Genomic DNA, 19,093 nt, shown 5'->3' on the forward strand with positions numbered 1-19,093 from the left:
TACAAGTGCTTGAGAGAAAAGAGCCTTCTAAGACCTTAAAGAAAGTGTTTCCAGGTAGGAGAGAGATGTCAAAGGAACAAGTGCCATGGGTGAGGTTCTGTGAATGATGACCAAGGTGAGTGTGTTGGGTTTGGCTGTTAGGAGATCACTGGTGGGTGAGACAGGGCATTTATGAATGTGGGGCTGGTGAAGGTTGGATCAACAGCTAAACCACCCACCAAGCAAAGATTCCATGACTTGGAGACAGGTGGCTGTGTGTTTTATTGAGAATCTAGATTATGTATATGTTACACACACACATATAAACTCAATATAAGGGAGATTATCAAGGTAGCAAAGAGGGTGTGCAGGAGTCAGGGTTCTAGAATCAGTCCTGCTGATACCTCTACTAGTCCCATCACCTAGACAAGCCTCTTCTTTGGGGGCCCCGGTGCCCCAACCATAAAGAACAAGATTGATCAGGTGCTCTTCAATATCACTCTCAGTTCTAAATGCCCATATTTAAACCACTCATCTCAGTGAATTATTATTTCAAGAAAGTATTGTTTCAAGATGGCAATGTCTCAAAGTGCATTATTCATCTACGAACAACTCTAATGGGTCCTAACAATGTCCTAAACTCTGAAGTAGAATTAGTATCTAGATTAGCATGACTTAAATAGTATATTGTCCCCAGAACAAGAAATTTCTCACCGGTATCACACTCATATATAGGCATTCATGTATTCATTCAACATTGGATGACATCTCTGTGCCAAACACACCTTTATGTGTAAGATAGAAAGGGCTTAACATCCCAGACAAGTTGTGAGGACAAATATATAAATGTCAATGCTGTGTGGGAGCAGAACAGCAGGTGCGTCTGGAAAAGTCACAAGTGTTCTTTCTAGGAGTGAGGTGTCAAGTTTAGTACAACATATGCTTTTTTCTTTCACAAATTGTTTAGTATTTCTAGTATGCATCTGTTATTCTTGAAATTCCCTTTATCTTTCTTGGCTCAGTAATCAAATTGAGCTTTTGAAGGAAAAGAAAATAATTCATTTATTTTTATATGATGTAGTGTGATTGCCTTTATTGCTCTTATATGAAGAAAAACAAAGTTATATGCTTTGTCCTTTATGTTTATTTACTGTTAACACCTACAGTTAATAATTCTGATATGACTTTCATTTTATTAGAAATCATTTTATTGTGTAACATCCCAGGATTTTATGAATAATGATGAGTATTGGAAAGACTATTTATATGTTTGAATATGATATAATGTTCAGTTTTTAGGTGTATTGCGGATATTGTTCATGACACCAATTGGCTCGCTGTTCACACTGTTCACTGAAGTCATGGTAGGCAAGGCGTGAGCTAAGAGGCTGGAAGAAAATGTGAGGAACTGTAGGAACTGCAGACACATTTATTCTCTCCTGGGTGGAACAGCAGCCCTAGCAGCAGACATAACATAACATAACATAACCACACAGAACCCTTCTGGGCTTTTCCACGTGAAGCATATACAGGCGAACACGAAGTAGCCCATGACTGAGCGGATAACTTGTGATGTGCATGCGCAGTGCTTTAAGTGAGCTCAGCTGTAGCCCAAACCTCCTGATGCAAATACACAGTGCTATAAAGGAGCTCAGTGGTTACAAATGGATCTCATTATTTATAAAACGTGGGGCAAGAGAGCCTGACCACACTATCTCAGCTAATTTGCCCTCTCCCCACAGTCCACCCCTTCAGGGTCTCTCACTTCACATTCTATACGGAGTCCATCTTCTGTGATATGCCTTTGGTGAGTAACACTGACCCTTGGATTTACATCTTGCAATAGCATTAGCTACAACAGCAAACAGTTACATCCCCAATACATAGCAAAACCCAATGCCAGGTATCGCCTGGAACTCATGTTACAGCCCTTGCCCTCATGGGGCTAGAACCACCCACCATATGTGGAGTGCCTTTATCTTGCTTGGCCAAGTCCAGTCTACCATCTGTCCTTGTGAAATTGCAGAAAAGCCTCCACAGGGGCAACACTACCCCTATGGGTGTTTTTTCTTAAGGACCCAGAAAACCCCACAGGCATCAGGCCCACCCCTTCAAGGAGGGCATTCATAGCTCACCCACAAGATTCCAAATGCTTTCACAGTGTTCCAAATCTGCAAGAGAGTCAAAGATTAGTAACACATCATGGGACACAGCCTTTATACATTGTTGTGGGGAGAGACTTTCCAGCCTCTTAGCTCACTCCTTGCCTTCAGCAGTGTGAACAGAGAGACAACTGGCATCCCCAACAGGATTAGCAATACCGTTCTACTGAATCTACAGCATGGGACACACAGCATAAATTTACATTATACACCATAGGACACAGCCCTTACGATATGCCTTGGCACAAATCAACCCACATTGGCATCTGCATATCTGGTGGAAGCCCTGCTAGCTCAGGGCCCCTTCAGGATCTTCACACTTTCAAAATGATGTCTAGCATGCCATCTCTTTACCGCTCCCAAGCTAGCCACCATGGAGGTCACCACTACGATGGGGCACCCCACCCAGGGTGCGGGAATTGCAGTCAGGGTCCCAGAAGAGGTCAAAGGGCACTGTCCAAAATGGCGTCTGGCACACCATCCCTCTACTTCTCCCAAGCTAGCCACCATGGAGGTCACCACCTAGATGGGGCGTCCCACTCAGGGTGCAGGAATAGCAGTCAGGGATCCAGAAGAGGTCACTGAGGCACTGTTCAAAATGGCGTCTGAAGTGCCGCCAGTGAATCGCTCATCATCTGGGCCTCAGGCATTTGGGTTACATAGCGACTGCCTCGTGCCCAGTTCTCTCGCCACTTGGGTCAACGCGGCAGTTGCACCGTTTACTCCCGGCATCCTGGGGCTCTCCCACGTTCACCCACAGGGTGCAGATGGCAGTGTCAAGCCATTCCATGAGGGTGTGCGTTGGCTTAGGTGCCCCCTGCGTGAGCCGCCTAGCATTCTGCCTCATTTGTCTCGACAAGGGGTGAATGGCTATCGCCATTCTGCTCCATCCCCCAAACACAGGATACTGTCCACCTGTGTCCCAAAGTCACAAAAGCCATGCTGCCAAGGGTTCCCCTCGCCTTTGCCGAAATGGCGTACCCAAGCCGATCAACTCCGCCTGAGTAGATGGTCAGTATGTTGTGAACTCAGTCACATCGGGGGCCCCTTGAGGACGCACACCCCGGACCACAGGCTGCTCATGCTTCACCTTCTGCTGCACAAAAGGCCTCCCTGCCAAGCGGGGACCCGCGGTCTCATAGCATTAATATCACCATCACTTACCATCTTGCTGTCCGAGATGCTGACTTCTTCAGGGCCACCGGCTTCTTGCTCTAATGCCAATATATGTTCCTCTAGTTCTTCCAGCTGACTCTGCACATTGCACACCAACGCAGACCTATCCATATTCACCTGCAGGGTAGTCAAGAAAATCTGCCCCACGTTGCCAGCAGCAGTCCTTGCTGCCTTGTTGGGCAAATGGGAACTCGTTGCCTGTAACGCCTTTTCAGTGCCATCCAGTGAACCGTCCACCGCCTCCCAGTCTTCCATGGAACCCATCCGAGAGGATCGTGGCCACATGGTACCACATGCTATGTGGTGGCCGCTGGCTTCCTCCATCCAGTGGAGTCTCCGGCTCTTCTACCTGCTGGGTATCCTGCCACCTCTTCTGTGGAGCCTCAGACTCCTCTACCAGCTGGGTATCCTGTTCACTACACCAATTATATTGCTGATCCTGTTCATGACACCAACTGTCTCACTGTTTACACCGTTCACTGAACCCATGGTAGGCAAGGTGTGAGCTAAGAGGCTGGAAGAAAATGCGAGGATCCATAGGAACTGCAGGCACGTTTATTCCCTTCTGACTGACACGACAGCCACAGCAGCGGACATAGCATAACACAGCATAACCGCACACAACACTTCTGGGCTTTTCCAGGTGAAGCATATACAGGCGAACACAAAGTAGCCTGTGACTGGGCGGGTAACTCGTGATGCGCATGGGCGGTGCTATAAATGATCTCAACTGTTACATAGTCATTATTTACAAAACGTGGCGTGAGAGAGCCTGACCAGCCATCTTGGTTAGTTTGCTCTCTTCCCCACAATAGGCATGTTCAAATGACTTTTTTTTTTTTTTTTTTTTTTAAATCCTAAGCTTTCTTTGGAAAGTGCTTATTTTCTGTGAGGATTTTGTAGAGAATGAAATGAAAGCTAGTAGCGTTTTCTTTCTGAAGACATCTCTAACATTTCAATAAACACCACACTTAAAAAAAAAAAAGACAGCTCTCTTCAGTCAGAGAGCTGCGTTTCAGGGTTGTTTATTGCCAGCATTTAAAAAATAAACACCACGGGTGTTCAAGGCCCTTTGTTTTAAATTGCAGCACCCTATGAAATATGCCCAGAGGATTATCTGATGTCGATGGTGTGGAAGAGGACTCCAGCAGGCGACTTGGCCTTCAATCAGTGCCCGATGAATGCCACAGGTAATGTAGGATGACCCTCAAACCCAGACGATGACCACCCACCACCAGCAGCCTGCTGTGTTCTTCTGTCCTGTTTTGTCCTATATCTAAAGATAAGTCTGTCTAATAAGCAGTTAATAAAGCAATTTTAGTAAAGGGCTTCGTAAGTGGAGCCTATGAAGAGATCTGGAAAATCTTGCCGATTCAGTGGTTTCTCAGTGTGAGTAATATGCATTGTGAAAATAATCAAAGGAATTTACATGCATGTTTAGAGTGTGAAAATGTACAAACCCAGGTTTTCAGCCTGCCTCTAAGCCTCCCTGTCGTAAAGCTCTCTGTTTTTGTGACTCGCAGGCACCGCTAGCAGACGCTGCTCGCTCAGTCTTCACGGAGTGGCCTTCTGGGAACAGCCGAGCTTTGCAAGATGCATATCAAATGAGTACAGACACTTGCAGCATTCAGTAGGTGCAAAGCCAGCTTTAGTACTTGCTCTGTTTAATTCCTGTTAATGATCTCTGTGTGAGAGTTTAGTCTGCTGCTATATATTCAAATCGGTAAAATCTCTGAAAATAACGCCTGAAGTCAAAAAGCCTGTGCTAGAAAGCTCACTTTTATAAATCAGTGCTAAACTGTTTTATTCTGAGGGTTTGGGATTTTATGGATCCTGCTTGGATCCTGCTATTTAAATGAATGGATTCCTTGTCTATTGGGGGAAAGTCCTGAATAAAATCTGTTACTCGGGTTTATCTATATGAGTTAAACTATATATATCATGACTGGCACAAATCAGTTACCTAGTGCATAAGACTTATTTCAAAATACCATACATTTTTAAATTAAATGCTTTAATATTTTAGTACTCAGGAAATAATAAAGCTGTGTCATATAGGTATCAAAAATTTCATTGCATTTTGACATTAAGACACCAAAAAAAAAAGACAGTGTTATTTTATCAGAGAAAATCAGTTACAAAAGATGACATGGGAGAAATTTCCAGAAATAGCCCCTCTTCTCCCACACATCATTGAATTATTCAGAATATGCTATATGGTTATTTTGAGCACAGTCAAATATTGCTAGGTTTTTTACCAGTGCAAGTCATTGTCATTTTTGGAGACTGTTGTCATTCATCCTGACAGTCGAGAAAGCTTCCTGTGTGAACAAACATTACGGGGCTCAGAACAAAATACAAGGCGGAGCCTTGGAGAACCCAACATTGGAGGGATGCTGTGCAGTTAAGAGCCCTGAAGTTTTGTTGTGCTTATATTTTCCTTCATTTTCTTAGTGCTGCTCACAAATAAGCATAATTAAAAAAAAAAAAAAACCTAAAGAACTTTCTTGCTCATGGATGAAGAAGTAGCTTGTGCAATAAGAATGCTTATTAATGAAGTGAATATATTTGACTCATTATCAGAAAACCAAAAAAGCACATTTTAAAAATATCTGAAAACCAAATGCTGTCTAGTATGTTTACTTTCCAAATCAATAATCAAACTGATGATTTATTTGGCTACATAGAGCCTTATTTCTGTTGCTGTGTATATATACATTTATGTATACACATATATGTGTACAAGGGCTTCCCTGTTGGCTCGGATGGTAAAGAATCTGCCTGCAGTGTGGGGAACCTGGGTTCAGTCCCTGGGTTGGGAAGATCCCCTGGAGGAGGGCATAGCAACCCATCCTGTATTCTTGCCTGGAGAATCCCCATGGGTAGAGGAGCCTGGCAGGCTATAGTACATGGGGTCACAAAGAGTCAGACATGACTGAGCGACTAAGCACAACACACATATGTGTATATACATACATGTTATTATATATATACACATTAATACAATTATACACAAATACATATATTTAATAATATACTTATGTGCATATAAGTATTTGGTGATATTCGACCTCACTGAGCTTTACTTGTGTCAAAATTAAAATATTTCAGAATTAAGTATAACCAAAGACTTTCTTATGAATTTAATTTTAAATGAATTTTATTTTTGCCTAATTTTAGACATGACACTTTGTTTACTTCATCTTAATATTCATATTTAGTTCTTATTTTTTATGGTAATGAGAATAATTGTATCAATTAAGTAAACCATAGGTCAAGTCTTACAAATTTGTTAAGAATTAATAATATCATTTGGTGTAAAATGTTTGCTTTTTAAATTCATCATTTTGTACAGTAATACTTAAATGTACTTGCCTTCTGTGAGTACAGGTCATCTGCTAATGGAGAGAAATAGAAACCCACTGTGAAACAGGAGAGATGGTCTCATGTTGTGAGTCATGTAGAAATCATTCAGTCACTGATTGGACAGCCCATGTGTCTGTGCCCCTCCTCACTTGCAGGCAGAAATCAAGTGCACGGTTTTGTAGAATAAGAAACAGCCTCAGGGCATTCAGCTCCCACATATGACCAAGTAAACTCGACTGGGCACTTTCACAGATTAATTCCAGTCCCCACCACCACCTGCAATATGGGCATCCCTGCCTCAGTCCCATGGAAAGAAATTGAAGATCCTGGGAGCAGTCCAGTTAAGTCAGGCAAGAGTGAAAGCTGAATCCCAGGTGCAATTGTTCGAAAGCTTAACCTTCTTTCTGGAAGTCATGCTCCCTTCTGAGTCTTTGATTTTAAATCCTCTGCCCTAGTGCTATAGGCACCATTTGCTGATTGTATGTCCTTTGGAAAAGTCATGTGATCTCACTCAAGTCTTGGTTTGCTATTTGCAAGATGAAATTGATAGCATCATCTTAGCATCTCTGGAGGTTTTGAGTAAGAGTAGATGAGATACTGTATGTGAGATGTTTGCAACGTGCTTTGTAACTATGAGGTATTAATATCTACAGGTACAGAAAATGGGTTTAGTTAAAAAATTAAGAGTAAAATTTTAGAATTTAAGTTAACTTGAAATGTACATGTGAAAAAATTACAGACAAATACGGATGAATGAATAGATAGAAAGGCAGGCAGGTGGGTAATTGAATGGATAGATGGATGGATAGGATTGATGTCATATGTATTTTTGCACGTGAATTCGGTTTATATGCACATACAGAAACATACACACAGTTATACATGCATACAAACACTCATCTAGTACTTTCCTGGGGACCATGGTCTTCTCCTTTACAAATTCAGGGAAGTATAGCACCAAAGGATGCCTTAAAGAGTGTTTACCTAATACATGGAGCTCATCATATGTACTCTGAAAGGTCAGTTGGAGATGGGAATTAAACTTTTTCTTTGTATGCTTGTATGCTTATGGCTTCACATACTTTGTCTGAGTAACAAAGCTAGGTAGTACTTTAATGTAGAATAGTTCTGATTCCCCAAACTTCTGAAATTGCTTTTGATGATTCTGCATCTTCTCTTCTAGTAGAGTTTGTTGTTTCACAATTTAATGTCCTATTTCTCTTGGGGTATTTAATTTCTTGCTGCTCTACATTTGTGAAACTCATTAAATGTTAATTGTCACCCACTGCAGAGACTTATTTAAAATAAATAGATCTGTGTTTTCCAGCTTTTCACATATAGATCACAATATATGTGCACACACACATAGATTACAATATTTTATATACGCATTTTATAAAATTATATGAAGACTAAGTTTGAAATGACATATTGCCAACAAACATTAGTTGAGTGCATTCATGACCTCTTATATACCAGTTGAGGTAGAAAGGAATCATTAATTAATTTAATATATGAACTTACTCATCTGTCATATTGAATGTTCATTGAATTCTTTGAGGACAGAAATCATTTCTATTAAGCTTTATTTCTCTAATGTCCAACAGAGTGCTAAATGTGTTCTAGCATTCCATAAATGACTGCACCTTTTCTTATCAGAAAGGGGATGTGCCAGCTGGAGGGTTCTAAGAAGGTGATACACAAGATTTCATGTTTGTGAATTTTAACCACGTGAAATTAATAGTACTATCCCTCACCTGCAATTTTCCTAGTCCAAAACCATGTAGAAATGTGGAGTGATTTACAAGTTTACTTTGTGAAATAATTTGGCCATTCAAGAAGAATTTCAATAAGTTGAACTTCATGAAGTCTTTTTGGAAACTTTGTAAGATACAAAATTGAACTCTGTGATCCAACTACTGCTTATTAAAAAAGTGACAAATGAACACATATTTTGAAAAGTGAGAATAAAGGAATGAAGTGTTTAATGTAGTGGGATTTTTGGAGAATTCAGTTTTTTTTTCCATATGCTAATATTTAATTTCATACTCTGAGATACTTTTTGAATTTTATACCCAGCAAGAAAGAAAAAATTTCAGAACCAATTGAGAACTAGGCACAGGGACCAGGAACATTAAGAATACTGTTTTTTTTTAAAAAAACTTATTAAATTATTTGGGGAAAATGGGTGATATTGCAGGCCAAGTGGGCCAGTTCCCCACCCCCAAATTAAATAGACCATTTAGTCTTTCTTATACCCGAACAATCAAGATAACTCTTTCTCCCCCTTCCTCTCTAATTCTCTCTCTCATTCTCTTCCTCTCACTCTGTTTTATTCACATTCAAGTTCATACTTACACATATACACACCTGAAATGACAGATGACATAGAAATAGCAGTTCTAGAACAAAAGGAGTTGAGTCAGACATGCCAATGCTGTCTCATAAATTCATCAGGCAGAAAAGTCACTCCTTCCATGGAGAGGAGTGTGTGATGGGGGACTGAAAAAGCTCGCAAATATTCCTCTATATTCACAGAAATAGAAAGAATTGGTATAAAGGTTTCCTTTAAAGTCATTCTGCCTTATAACCTCTGTTTTCTATTTTTCAAACTGTCATTTAACAGTGAATAAATACAGAAACTAGAGCAATAATCTGTCTAGTCACAGAAGAGGTTGACTTTGCGGGAAAGGATGTCAAAAAGCTTGATTTGTGGTTTAAGGACTTTGTTTCTTCTGTTTTGCTCTACATTTGTGACTGTTTATTAGGAGAGAATGGTAGAGATGGATGGAGCGGGAAGTCAGGGGAGATGGAGCACGACAGAGAGGCTGGGGGAGGGGGAGAATGGGCTTGCTGGATCTTTCAGGGTCCAGGGGAAGGAAGGTGGGAGATTCACCCAACAGTGCTGACACTCTGTTCACTAGTCCCTCAGTTTATTACACATGATAAGCACACAACACAGAGCTGTGAAAACAGAAGTTCAGTTCAGTCACTCAGTTGTGTCCAAATCTTTGTGAACCATGGACTGCAGCACTCCAGGCTTCCCTGTCCATCACCAACTCCTGGAACTTGCTCAAACTCATGTGCATTGAGTCAGTGATGCCATCCAATCATCTCATCCTCTGCCGTCCCTTTCTTCTCCTGCCTTCAATCTTTCCTAGCAGCAGGGTCTTTTCCAATGAGTCCATTTTTCACATCAAGTGGCCAAAGTACTGGAGTTTGAGCTTCAGCATCAGTCCTTCCAATGAATATTCAGGACTGATCTCCTTTAGGATGGACTGTGGATCTCCTTGCAGTCCAAGGGACTCTCAAGAGTCTTCTCCAACACCACAGTTCAAAAGCATCAATTCTTCAGCGCTCAGCTTTCTTTATAGTCCAAATCTCACATCTGTACATGACTACTGGAAAAACCATAGCTTTGACTAAACAGACCTTTGTTTGCAAAGTAATATCTCTACTTTTTAATATGCTGTCTAGGTTGGTCATAGCTTTTCTTCCAAAAGGCAAGTGTCTTTTAAATTCATGGCTGCAATCACCATCTGCAGTGAATTTTGGAGCCCAAGAAAATAAAGTCTGTCACTGTTTCCACTGTTTCCCCATCTATTTGCTATGAAGTGATGGGACCAGATGCCATGATCTTAGTTTTCTGAATGTTGAGTTTTAAGTCAGCTTTTTCACTCTCCTCTTTCACTTTCATCAATAGGCTCTTTAGTTCCTCCTCACTTTCTGCCATAAGGGTAGTGTCATCTGCATATCTGAAGTTATTGATATTTCTCCCGGCAATCTAGATTCCAGCTTGTGCTTCATCTAGCCTGGCATTTCGCATGATGTGCTCTGCATAGAAGTTAAATAAGCAGAGTGATAGTATACAACCTTACATACTCCTTTCCCAATTTGGAACCAGTCTGTTATTCCATGTCAGGTTTTAACTGTCGCTTCTAGACCTGTATACATATTTCTCAGGATGGAGGTATGGTGGTCTGGTATTATCATCTCTTGAAGAATTTACACAGTTAGTTGTGGTCCATACAGTCAACGGCTTTAGCGTAGTCAATGAAGCAGAAGTAGATGTTTTCCTGGAATTCTCTTGTTTTTTCGATGATCCAGTGGATGTTGGCAATTTGATCTCTGGTTCCTCTGCCTTTTCCAAATCTAGTTTGAACATCTAGAATTTCTCGGTTCACATACTGTTGAAACCTGGCTTGGAGAATTTTGAGCATTAGTTTGCTAGTGTGAGATGCGTGCAATTGTGCAGGAGTTGGAACATTCTTTGGCATTGCCTTTCTTTAGAATTGGGATGAAAATTGACCTTTTCCAGTCCTAAGGTCACTGCTGAGTTTTCCAAATTTGCTGGCATATTAGAGTGCAGCACCATCATCTTTTAGGATTTGAAATAGCTCAACTGGAGTTCCATCACTTCCACTAGCTTTGTTCGTAGTGATACTTCCTAAGGCCCACTTGACTTCACACTCCGGGATGTCTGGCTGTAGGTGAATAATCACACCATCGTGGTTATCTGGGCCATTAAGATTTTTTTGTATAGTTCTTCTGTGTATTCTTGCCACCTCTTCTTAATCTCTTATGCTTCTGTTAGGTCCATACCATTTCTGTCCTTTATTGAGCCCATCTTTGCATGAAATGTTCCCTTGGTATCTCTAATTTTCTTGAAGTGGTCTCTAGTCTTTCCCATTCTGTTGTTTTCCTCTATTTCTTTGTATTGACCACTGAGGAAGGCTTTCTTATTTCTCCTTGCTACTCTTTGGAACTCTGCATTCAGATGGATATATCTTCCCTTTTCTCCTTTGCCTTTAGCGTCTCTTCTCTTCTCATCTATTTGTAAGGCCTCCCCAGACAACCATTTTTCCTTTCAGCATTTCTCCTTTTGGGTATGGTTTGATCACTACCTCCTGTATGGTGTTACAAACTTCCCTGCATAGTTCTTCAGGAACTTTATCAGATCTAATCTCTTGAATCTATTTGTCACATCCACTGTATAATCGTAAGGGATTTGGTTTAGGTCATACCTGAATGGTCTCCTGGTTTACACTACCTCCTTCAATTTAAGTCTGAATTTGGCAATAAGGAGTTCATTGTCTGAGCCAAAGTTAGTTAGTCTTGTTTTTGCTCACTTTTTAGAGCTTCTTCATCTTCAGCTGCAAAGAATATAATCAGTCTGATTTCAGTTTTTACCATCTGGTGATGTTCATTTTTAGAGTCTTGTGTTGGAAGAGGGTGTTTGCTATGACCAGTGCATTCTCTTGGCAAAACTCTGTTAGTCTTTGCCGTGCTTCATTTTGTATTCCAAGGCCAAACTTGCATGATAGTCCAGGAATCTCTTGAGTTCCTACTTTCTCATCCAGTCCGCTATGATGAAAAGGACATCCATTTTTGATGTTAGTTCTAAAAGGTCTTTTAGGTCTTCTTAGAATCATTCAGCTTCTTCAGCATTAGTGCTTGGGGCATAGACTTGGATTACTGTGATATTGAATGGTTTGCCTTGAAAACAGAGTTCATTCTGTCATTTCTGAGATTGCACCCAAGTGCTGCATTTTCAGCTCTTTTGTTGATTATGAGGGCTACTCAATTTCTTCTAAGAGATTCTTCCCCACAGTAGTAGATGTAATGGTTATCTGAATTAAATGTGCCCATTCTGGTCCATTTTAGTCCACTGATTCCTCAAATATAGAAATAGAAAGGGGTAACAAATCTCTTCTGGGAAAGTCCACAAAGAAGGCAGTGGTCTCTGATCTGGCAAGGGTCTTGGACTTTGTGAACTGGGAGTCACTGTGAATTGGAAGTTGCCATCTGCCCAGTGCAAACATCTCTCAGGTCCTCAAGGGAAGAGTGTTCATTCATATCGCTCAGCTTAGTGGACTTCTATTTTTTATTTTAATTTTTACCATGTTGTGTTGGTTTCTGCCATACAACTCAAAACAGCCATAACTATGCATCCGTCCCCTGCCTCCAGAGCCGCCCTCCCTTTCCCTCCCCTTCTTCCATCCCTTCAGCTCATCACAGAGCACCAGTCTGGGCTCCCTGCGCTGCTCAGCAGCTTCTCACCAGCCGTGCCTCTTAAACCTGATGGTGCCTGCTATTGATAGTTGCGTGATAGTGCATCAGCCTGATAGTTGCTGCTACTCTTTCCATTTGTCCTGCTCTTTCCTGCCGCACTGTGTTCAAAAGTCTGTTCTCTGCACCCGTATCTCCATTCCTTCCCTGCAAATAGGTTCATCAATACCATTTTTCTAAATTCCATATATATGTGTTAATATATTATATTTGTTTTTGGTGGTCTCTTTTTAAGGAGTAACGGTTACTCCAGGAGGAGGGGTCTTGAACTTCATCACTTGCTTCCTCTGTTCCAGTGAAATACATCACCCATTAACCTTCTGATCTAAAGTAAGAGTCTTTATCACTCCAAGACAATCACAGTCCTGTAGAGGATGTTTCAGAACTACTAGCATGGACGTTCACACTGGCCACTATGATTCACTCTGAGCTTCTCATCATGTCTTAAGTTAGCTTGAATCCTTCCGTTTCATAGAAGCTGAGTAGGAGTCCTAATACAAAAGAAATCACATTATAACATTTGCTTTATATTGATCTATCTTCCCTGCCTTTCAGGTGAATGTTGCTCCACTGAAAGAAAACTTCTTACATATCACACTTTGCTGGCTACCACCTCACTGCACAAATATCTACCACATTGCCTAAAAAAGAATAATACATTTGATGACTACAGCTCATTTACAGTACAAGAAGAAAGCAATAGGTGCCATAGTTTTGTTTACATTTTTTGAGCCAAAAAATGTAGACAAGTCTTATTGTTTTTTTGAGTGAGTAATTTTGGAGCAAATAACCTCATGCTATGGTCCAGACAACCAGGGAAACTAGCCTGATTTTAATTTTTGAATATTCACTAATTAAGGGACTTCCCTGGCGGCTCAGACAGTAAAGCTTCTGCCTACAATATGGGAGACCTGGGTTTGATCCCTGGGTTGAGTAGATCTCCTGGAGAAGGAAATGGCAACCCACTCCAGCACTCTTGTCTGAGAAATCCCATGGACAGAGGCACCTGGTAGGCTACAGTCCATGGGATCTCAACGAGTCGGACACAACTAAGTGACTTCACTTCACTTCACTAATTAAATAAAGGTGAGTGAGCCTGAGAGAACAAGAATTTGTTCTACCGGTGTTTTGGGGTTTTCTTTTTTTGCAGTATTATGTGGCTGGAACACAGCAAGCAATGGGGGTAATTCTGGGAGAAGTTAGATCAATAGTTTTTTAATCCTGGCTGAACACTGCAATCATGTGGGAGTTCTTAAAAATACCAATGGGAATTTCACTCAACACCAATAACATGGAGTTATTACCAGTATACAGGATACACTTAGTAACTGTATGTTATTATTATTACTAATTACATTAATTTGGCATTCATGTACATGTATTTCTATTTACATGTATAAAAAATGGATGTTCACATTCTTTCTCAAATCCTTTTAAGTACTCAAGACATAGCATGTGACTGCCTTTCTATTTTTGATGCCAAGTTTCAAGAAGTTTCAAGTTTCTGCCAAGTTTGTCGGAATCCTCACTTCCAGAGCTCAGATAATTATTGCATAATCCAACAATGCCAAGGAAAAGTTGAAAAACATTACTACCTTTAAAATGGACAGAAGGCTCTTAATTTTATTCAAGGCCACATGTTAAGGTTTTGTTATCTGAGTTCAACTTCACAATCCCAAAATTTCTAACATGATGTCTTGAATAAAATGATGAGTTTCCTGAATGTTCATCAAATGATAATAGCTAACATTTATTGAATGCTATCTGCCCTGAGGGAGCTGACTGGAAAAAAAAAATTAGAAGGAAGATGTTAATTAAATCTTGTTATTTTAAGCAATTCATATGTCAAAGTTTACAATATATTTCAAGGACAAGATAGAGAATATTTTAGGCTTTGTATTCCATATGGTCTCTGTTCTAAATACTCAACTCTGGTTTTGTAGCATAAGAACAACCATAGACAATTAGTGAAGGTGGCTGAGTTCCAGTAAAACTCTTACAAAAACAGGCAATGTGCTGGCTTTGGCCCACAGGCTGTGTGTAGTTCACTAACTCCCGGTCTATAGTATACATTTTAAGTTTTTTACTTTTCTTTTGTAACATTTCAACTCTATGAGAATTCTCCATCAAAAGATGGACAGATTTTATTTTGTTCTTCTTTTCTTCTCTATTTTTAAAAATTTTAACCAATCATTTTACAGTTCTTATCAGCAAAATCTATTATTTGGATAATCTGTGAAGGACTTGTTTTATTTCATCAGTCATATAATCTGTCATACCTAGTCATTTTTTATTAAATCTCAGGCATTGTGTAAAACAAATGTAGGATTTGGGAATGATATTGAAGTCAACCAAAAAGCATTCCTGTTTTCCTTGGTTATTCAAATATAATGAGGAACTGAAATTTTAATGCAGCCGAGGCTTGATCTGGGTAAAGAAGTTTCGCAGTTTTCTTAAGACTATATCCCCTTAGTCTCCTTTCCCCGCTGTGTGTGTTATACACTTTAGACAGAGAGCTTATGTGTGGCCATCCTGTCAGCCCTGAGAAACTGTAGAAGATTCAGCTCTATCCTTCAGAGGGTCCAAGCTTTCTATCCAGGCAATTTCAAATGCATCAGATGTTGTAAGAGGGAGACACCTGGGCGCCTAAAGCTGGACTTCTTCAGATTTAGGAAAAAAGGCATACTTACAAGGATGGAGAAAATTGCACCCCACCTTTTAAAAGTGTTTATCCTTACTCCTCAGCTTCCTACACTTCCAAAAATCCAGCAAATGTTTCATTGGGAAAAATCCCAGTTAGACTTTTTAGGGACCCTGCAATTCCCATTATAGTTCTCCAGCCCTGACAAATCAAAAACCATTAGTTTCTACCCTAGAGAGCCTCTGCCTGGGCCGCACCTGCCCCTCATTTCTTGCCAAAATTTAGCAGACGTTCCAAAGAGGGGAGAAAACTGGCTGAAATGGTTTTCCTGTCTCAAAAAGGATCTCTTCTTTCTGGAAATGTAACTTATCTCTTCCATAGGTTTATGAAGCTCTAAAGAAAATGATTTTTATAATTTATTAATTTTTTTCTAGTTATAGTGGCAAATACATTGGCCTTACAGGAATATACACTTTGTATATATTCTGTACTCTACTAAAATAATAATTAGTCACTGTATTATGTTAATAAAATATCAAAATATTTTAGGCACATATGATAGTGTTTCCTAGGGAATTAAATAGATGTATAATTAAATACTTCTAAAATTATACTTTATTTCCTCTTTTCTAAAAACTTGCAACGTATTACTGATCATATCTATAAATTCCAGGAGAATTTGAAGCTTCTCCCCAGTTATGAAGTTAGTGGCTTGTTGAAGAAATGTTAGAGTTAGTCTTTAGGCATTGAAATCTACTGACTTGAAATTTATCCATGGGATGATTTAGTAGAATAAACTTGTACAGAGCAGCCTGTTTAGGCTGATGCCAAAGGAAAATATTGTAAAGGAAAGCATACTCTATTATTTAACTGTTTATCCATCCATTCAACTACCCATTGAGTTATTCTACACATACACACTGAATTGTATCGAGATGCAGCAAGTGTAAGGATGAAACATGAATGTGACCCACACAACAAATACAGAACAGAGTAGACCAGAAAAGAGAGATCATTCCAAACTGTGACTGTGCCAGAGGAGCTTAACAAAGTGCCAACACAGGGAATACAGCTTGGGGACTGATTTAGATAAGAAAGGCGTGATGTATCTTTGAGAAAATGGCACTACAACTGTGACTTGAAAGATGAGATAGATTAAGACATCAGACATACTAAGAGTGGAGAGAATGAGTTTTTCAGGGCACGAGTGCACTTCTACTGGGGAGAGTGTCCATGGAATTTTCTAGATAATACTGCAGTTCCTATCTCCTATTCCAGGGCATCTTCCCAACCCGGGGATCGAACCTGCACCTCTTACCTCTCCTGAATTGTTAGGTGGATTCTTTACCAATGTACCACCTGGGCAGCCCTCTGCTGAGAATAGCATGTGGGAAAACCTTGAGGTCTTTAAGGAAGTGAAACTTGATCCAGTACCCAGAGGCAGTGAGCAAGAAGGGAGTGCCATGAGATGAAGTTGGAGAACTGGTGGGGGAAAAATTATTTTTTTTCTATGCCTTCAAGACCTTTGCTGAGAGTATGGATTTTATTCTAAGGGCAGTGAGAAGCCATTGACAGTAAAGAGGGATGTGATTCAGTAATGAAAGAGGGTCATAGGGCTCTTGAGGATAGAATGAAGAGGCAGGACCGCAAGCTGTGGAGCTCACTGCAAAATCCAGAAGAGAGAGGACAGTACCCTTTATGAAGGTTGAGTGAGCACATGTGACTGATGTTATGTCCTTTTCTGAAATGAGAAGGAGGATGATAAACATCATGAATAGCTTGAGGCAGGTAGGCTTAGAGGCTGCCAGAGGGTACAGGCCAGAGGGTACAGAGGTTGCCAGGGCACAGCTGGCCAGAATAGACATGGCTTTTCAACAGTAAAGTTTGAGTTTCTTGGATGCGAGCGCAGTGAATGCATGTTTTAGAGCTAAAATGTTTTCCCCAAACTGTAAGTAGAAGCAGCACCTTGGAGCTTGTTACAAATACAAAGTCTTAGACCTCGCCCCAGACCTGCATTTTGAAAATTTGCCTTTGTGATTCACACACACATTAAAATTTAAGATGTAGTGCCATAGGTTTTGCCTAGGGTTGCAGTTTTGGTGGCTGAATGCAGAGATGTTAAGTGAGTGCTGGCTGGCTCTGTACCATCTCAGGACATGCTATGGGAAGTGATCCCTAGGTCTCCTTTGCTGGGCACGTGGAAGGATCGTGCCTCTTCACTCCCTTGAAGTTAGGCATACACATGTGACTGGTTCCAGCCAACTGCTTGTATGTGGAGGTGACCTTTGTTGTTCCAGGCCTGAGAATGCCCTTGCCAGTGCAAACTCCTTCACCCACTCTCATGCCAAGCCCTGGAGTGACAAGATAAACAGAGCCTCCCTGATGATCTGAGTTGAGTCTGTAGTGTGAGTGAGAAGTAGATCACTTTGCTTTTAGGCACTGAGATTTTGGAGTTGTTATCACAGCATAACCTGTCCCATTCTGACTGGTGCAGTGTCTCTAGAACTAGGAACCTCCAGTGACAGAAACAGAATTGAAAAAGTCCTCCAGGAAGGAAGATCAGTTACTGCCCTGTGTCCCATTGGGCAGGTCTCTGAAAGCCCGGGTCCCTGGCCTGTGACTGCTGCAGTGCTTTGAGCTCATGCACAGGGCCCAGTGCTGGCTCAGAATATAATATCATTCTAGATTTGTTTGGTGTTAAGAAATTCCACCTACCAATGGCCTTTGCCCAGGAATGGTACTTCTTTTTGATGAGAAATTAAGACTATTTCTATTTTTTTTTTTTTTTACAAGGAGGTAAGTTTATTGTACTCTGATTCTTACTTTGTAAATGTCCAGGTTTTACAGAGTAATAGGCAGTGGATATATACCTGGCTCCATTTTCAAGACTCAGTTTGTCCTCATACTAGTACCTTGCAATCTTCAAATTCATGGCATCTTCTCTCTCACTTCAGAAATTCCTGGGGCAAGAAATTCGGGTACTTGATGCACTATGGTCAAATGCTGTCCATCCTGGGCTCTGGGCAGTACATTTTTAATTTATGCAGGGGAATATTTAGCTAAATCTCCCCATCATGTTGTCACTAGACAATTGGCTCTTCAAATTTGAACTCCTAACCCTAAGATGAATATGTTTTTATATCAAATATAGAGCAACTTAAGTATCCACGTAACTAAAACAAAAGAGATGCCCTCTTTTTTACATAGGATGATTTCTGTCTTTCCTGGAGACATCAGATAGATCTGTAAACAATTTTTTTTTTTATTTTTAAATTTTTTTTTAGATCTGTAAACAATTTAAGACCATCATCTAGGGAGTGATTTTTGTCTTAAAAGTGGGCAGTTAGGAACTGAGGCAAAAGATACATATTTAGACCATTGCTTTAGGAAGAGAAGATTCTTGTATAATTATCTTTTAATTGAAGCCACTCAGAGCTGTGAGAACCTTTAATATACCTCACAGATGGACTGTAGGAGTTGATGCTGAAAGTAATATATAAATATGTGACTTTAAAGTGTGTCGCTTGCACAGAGTGACTACAATAAGCCCCTTTTTTAGGATTCACACAGTAGAAGCAGCTGTGACTGGCAGTAGGAGGCAAAAAGTGAAAAGAATAAGGTTATTTCAGGAACACACCTGCTCCGTAAACCAGGACCCTCACCACATCTCTCTACATAAGTAGAAGGAGGCTTCATCCAA

At 40.4% G+C, this 19,093-nt stretch overlaps 1 protein-coding gene across 2 annotated transcripts in view; it reads left to right on the forward strand.

Moving 5' to 3' along the window:
- The window catches only part of ADGRB3 (adhesion G protein-coupled receptor B3), an 850,102-nt gene that overhangs the window by 366,055 nt on the left and 464,954 nt on the right, over positions 1-19,093 (forward strand). For both annotated transcript variants that reach the window (XM_043890330.1, XM_043890329.1), the window contains 2 exons: positions 4,406-4,507; positions 4,841-4,947. In XM_043890330.1, coding sequence (XP_043746265.1) covers positions 4,406-4,507; positions 4,841-4,947 — 209 coding nt within the window. The remainder of the gene's footprint in view (positions 1-4,405; positions 4,508-4,840; positions 4,948-19,093) is intronic.

The sequence above is a fragment of the Cervus elaphus genome, chromosome 28 (genome assembly GCF_910594005.1).
Source record: "Cervus elaphus chromosome 28, mCerEla1.1, whole genome shotgun sequence".
Lineage (NCBI taxonomy): Eukaryota > Metazoa > Chordata > Mammalia > Artiodactyla > Cervidae > Cervus > Cervus elaphus.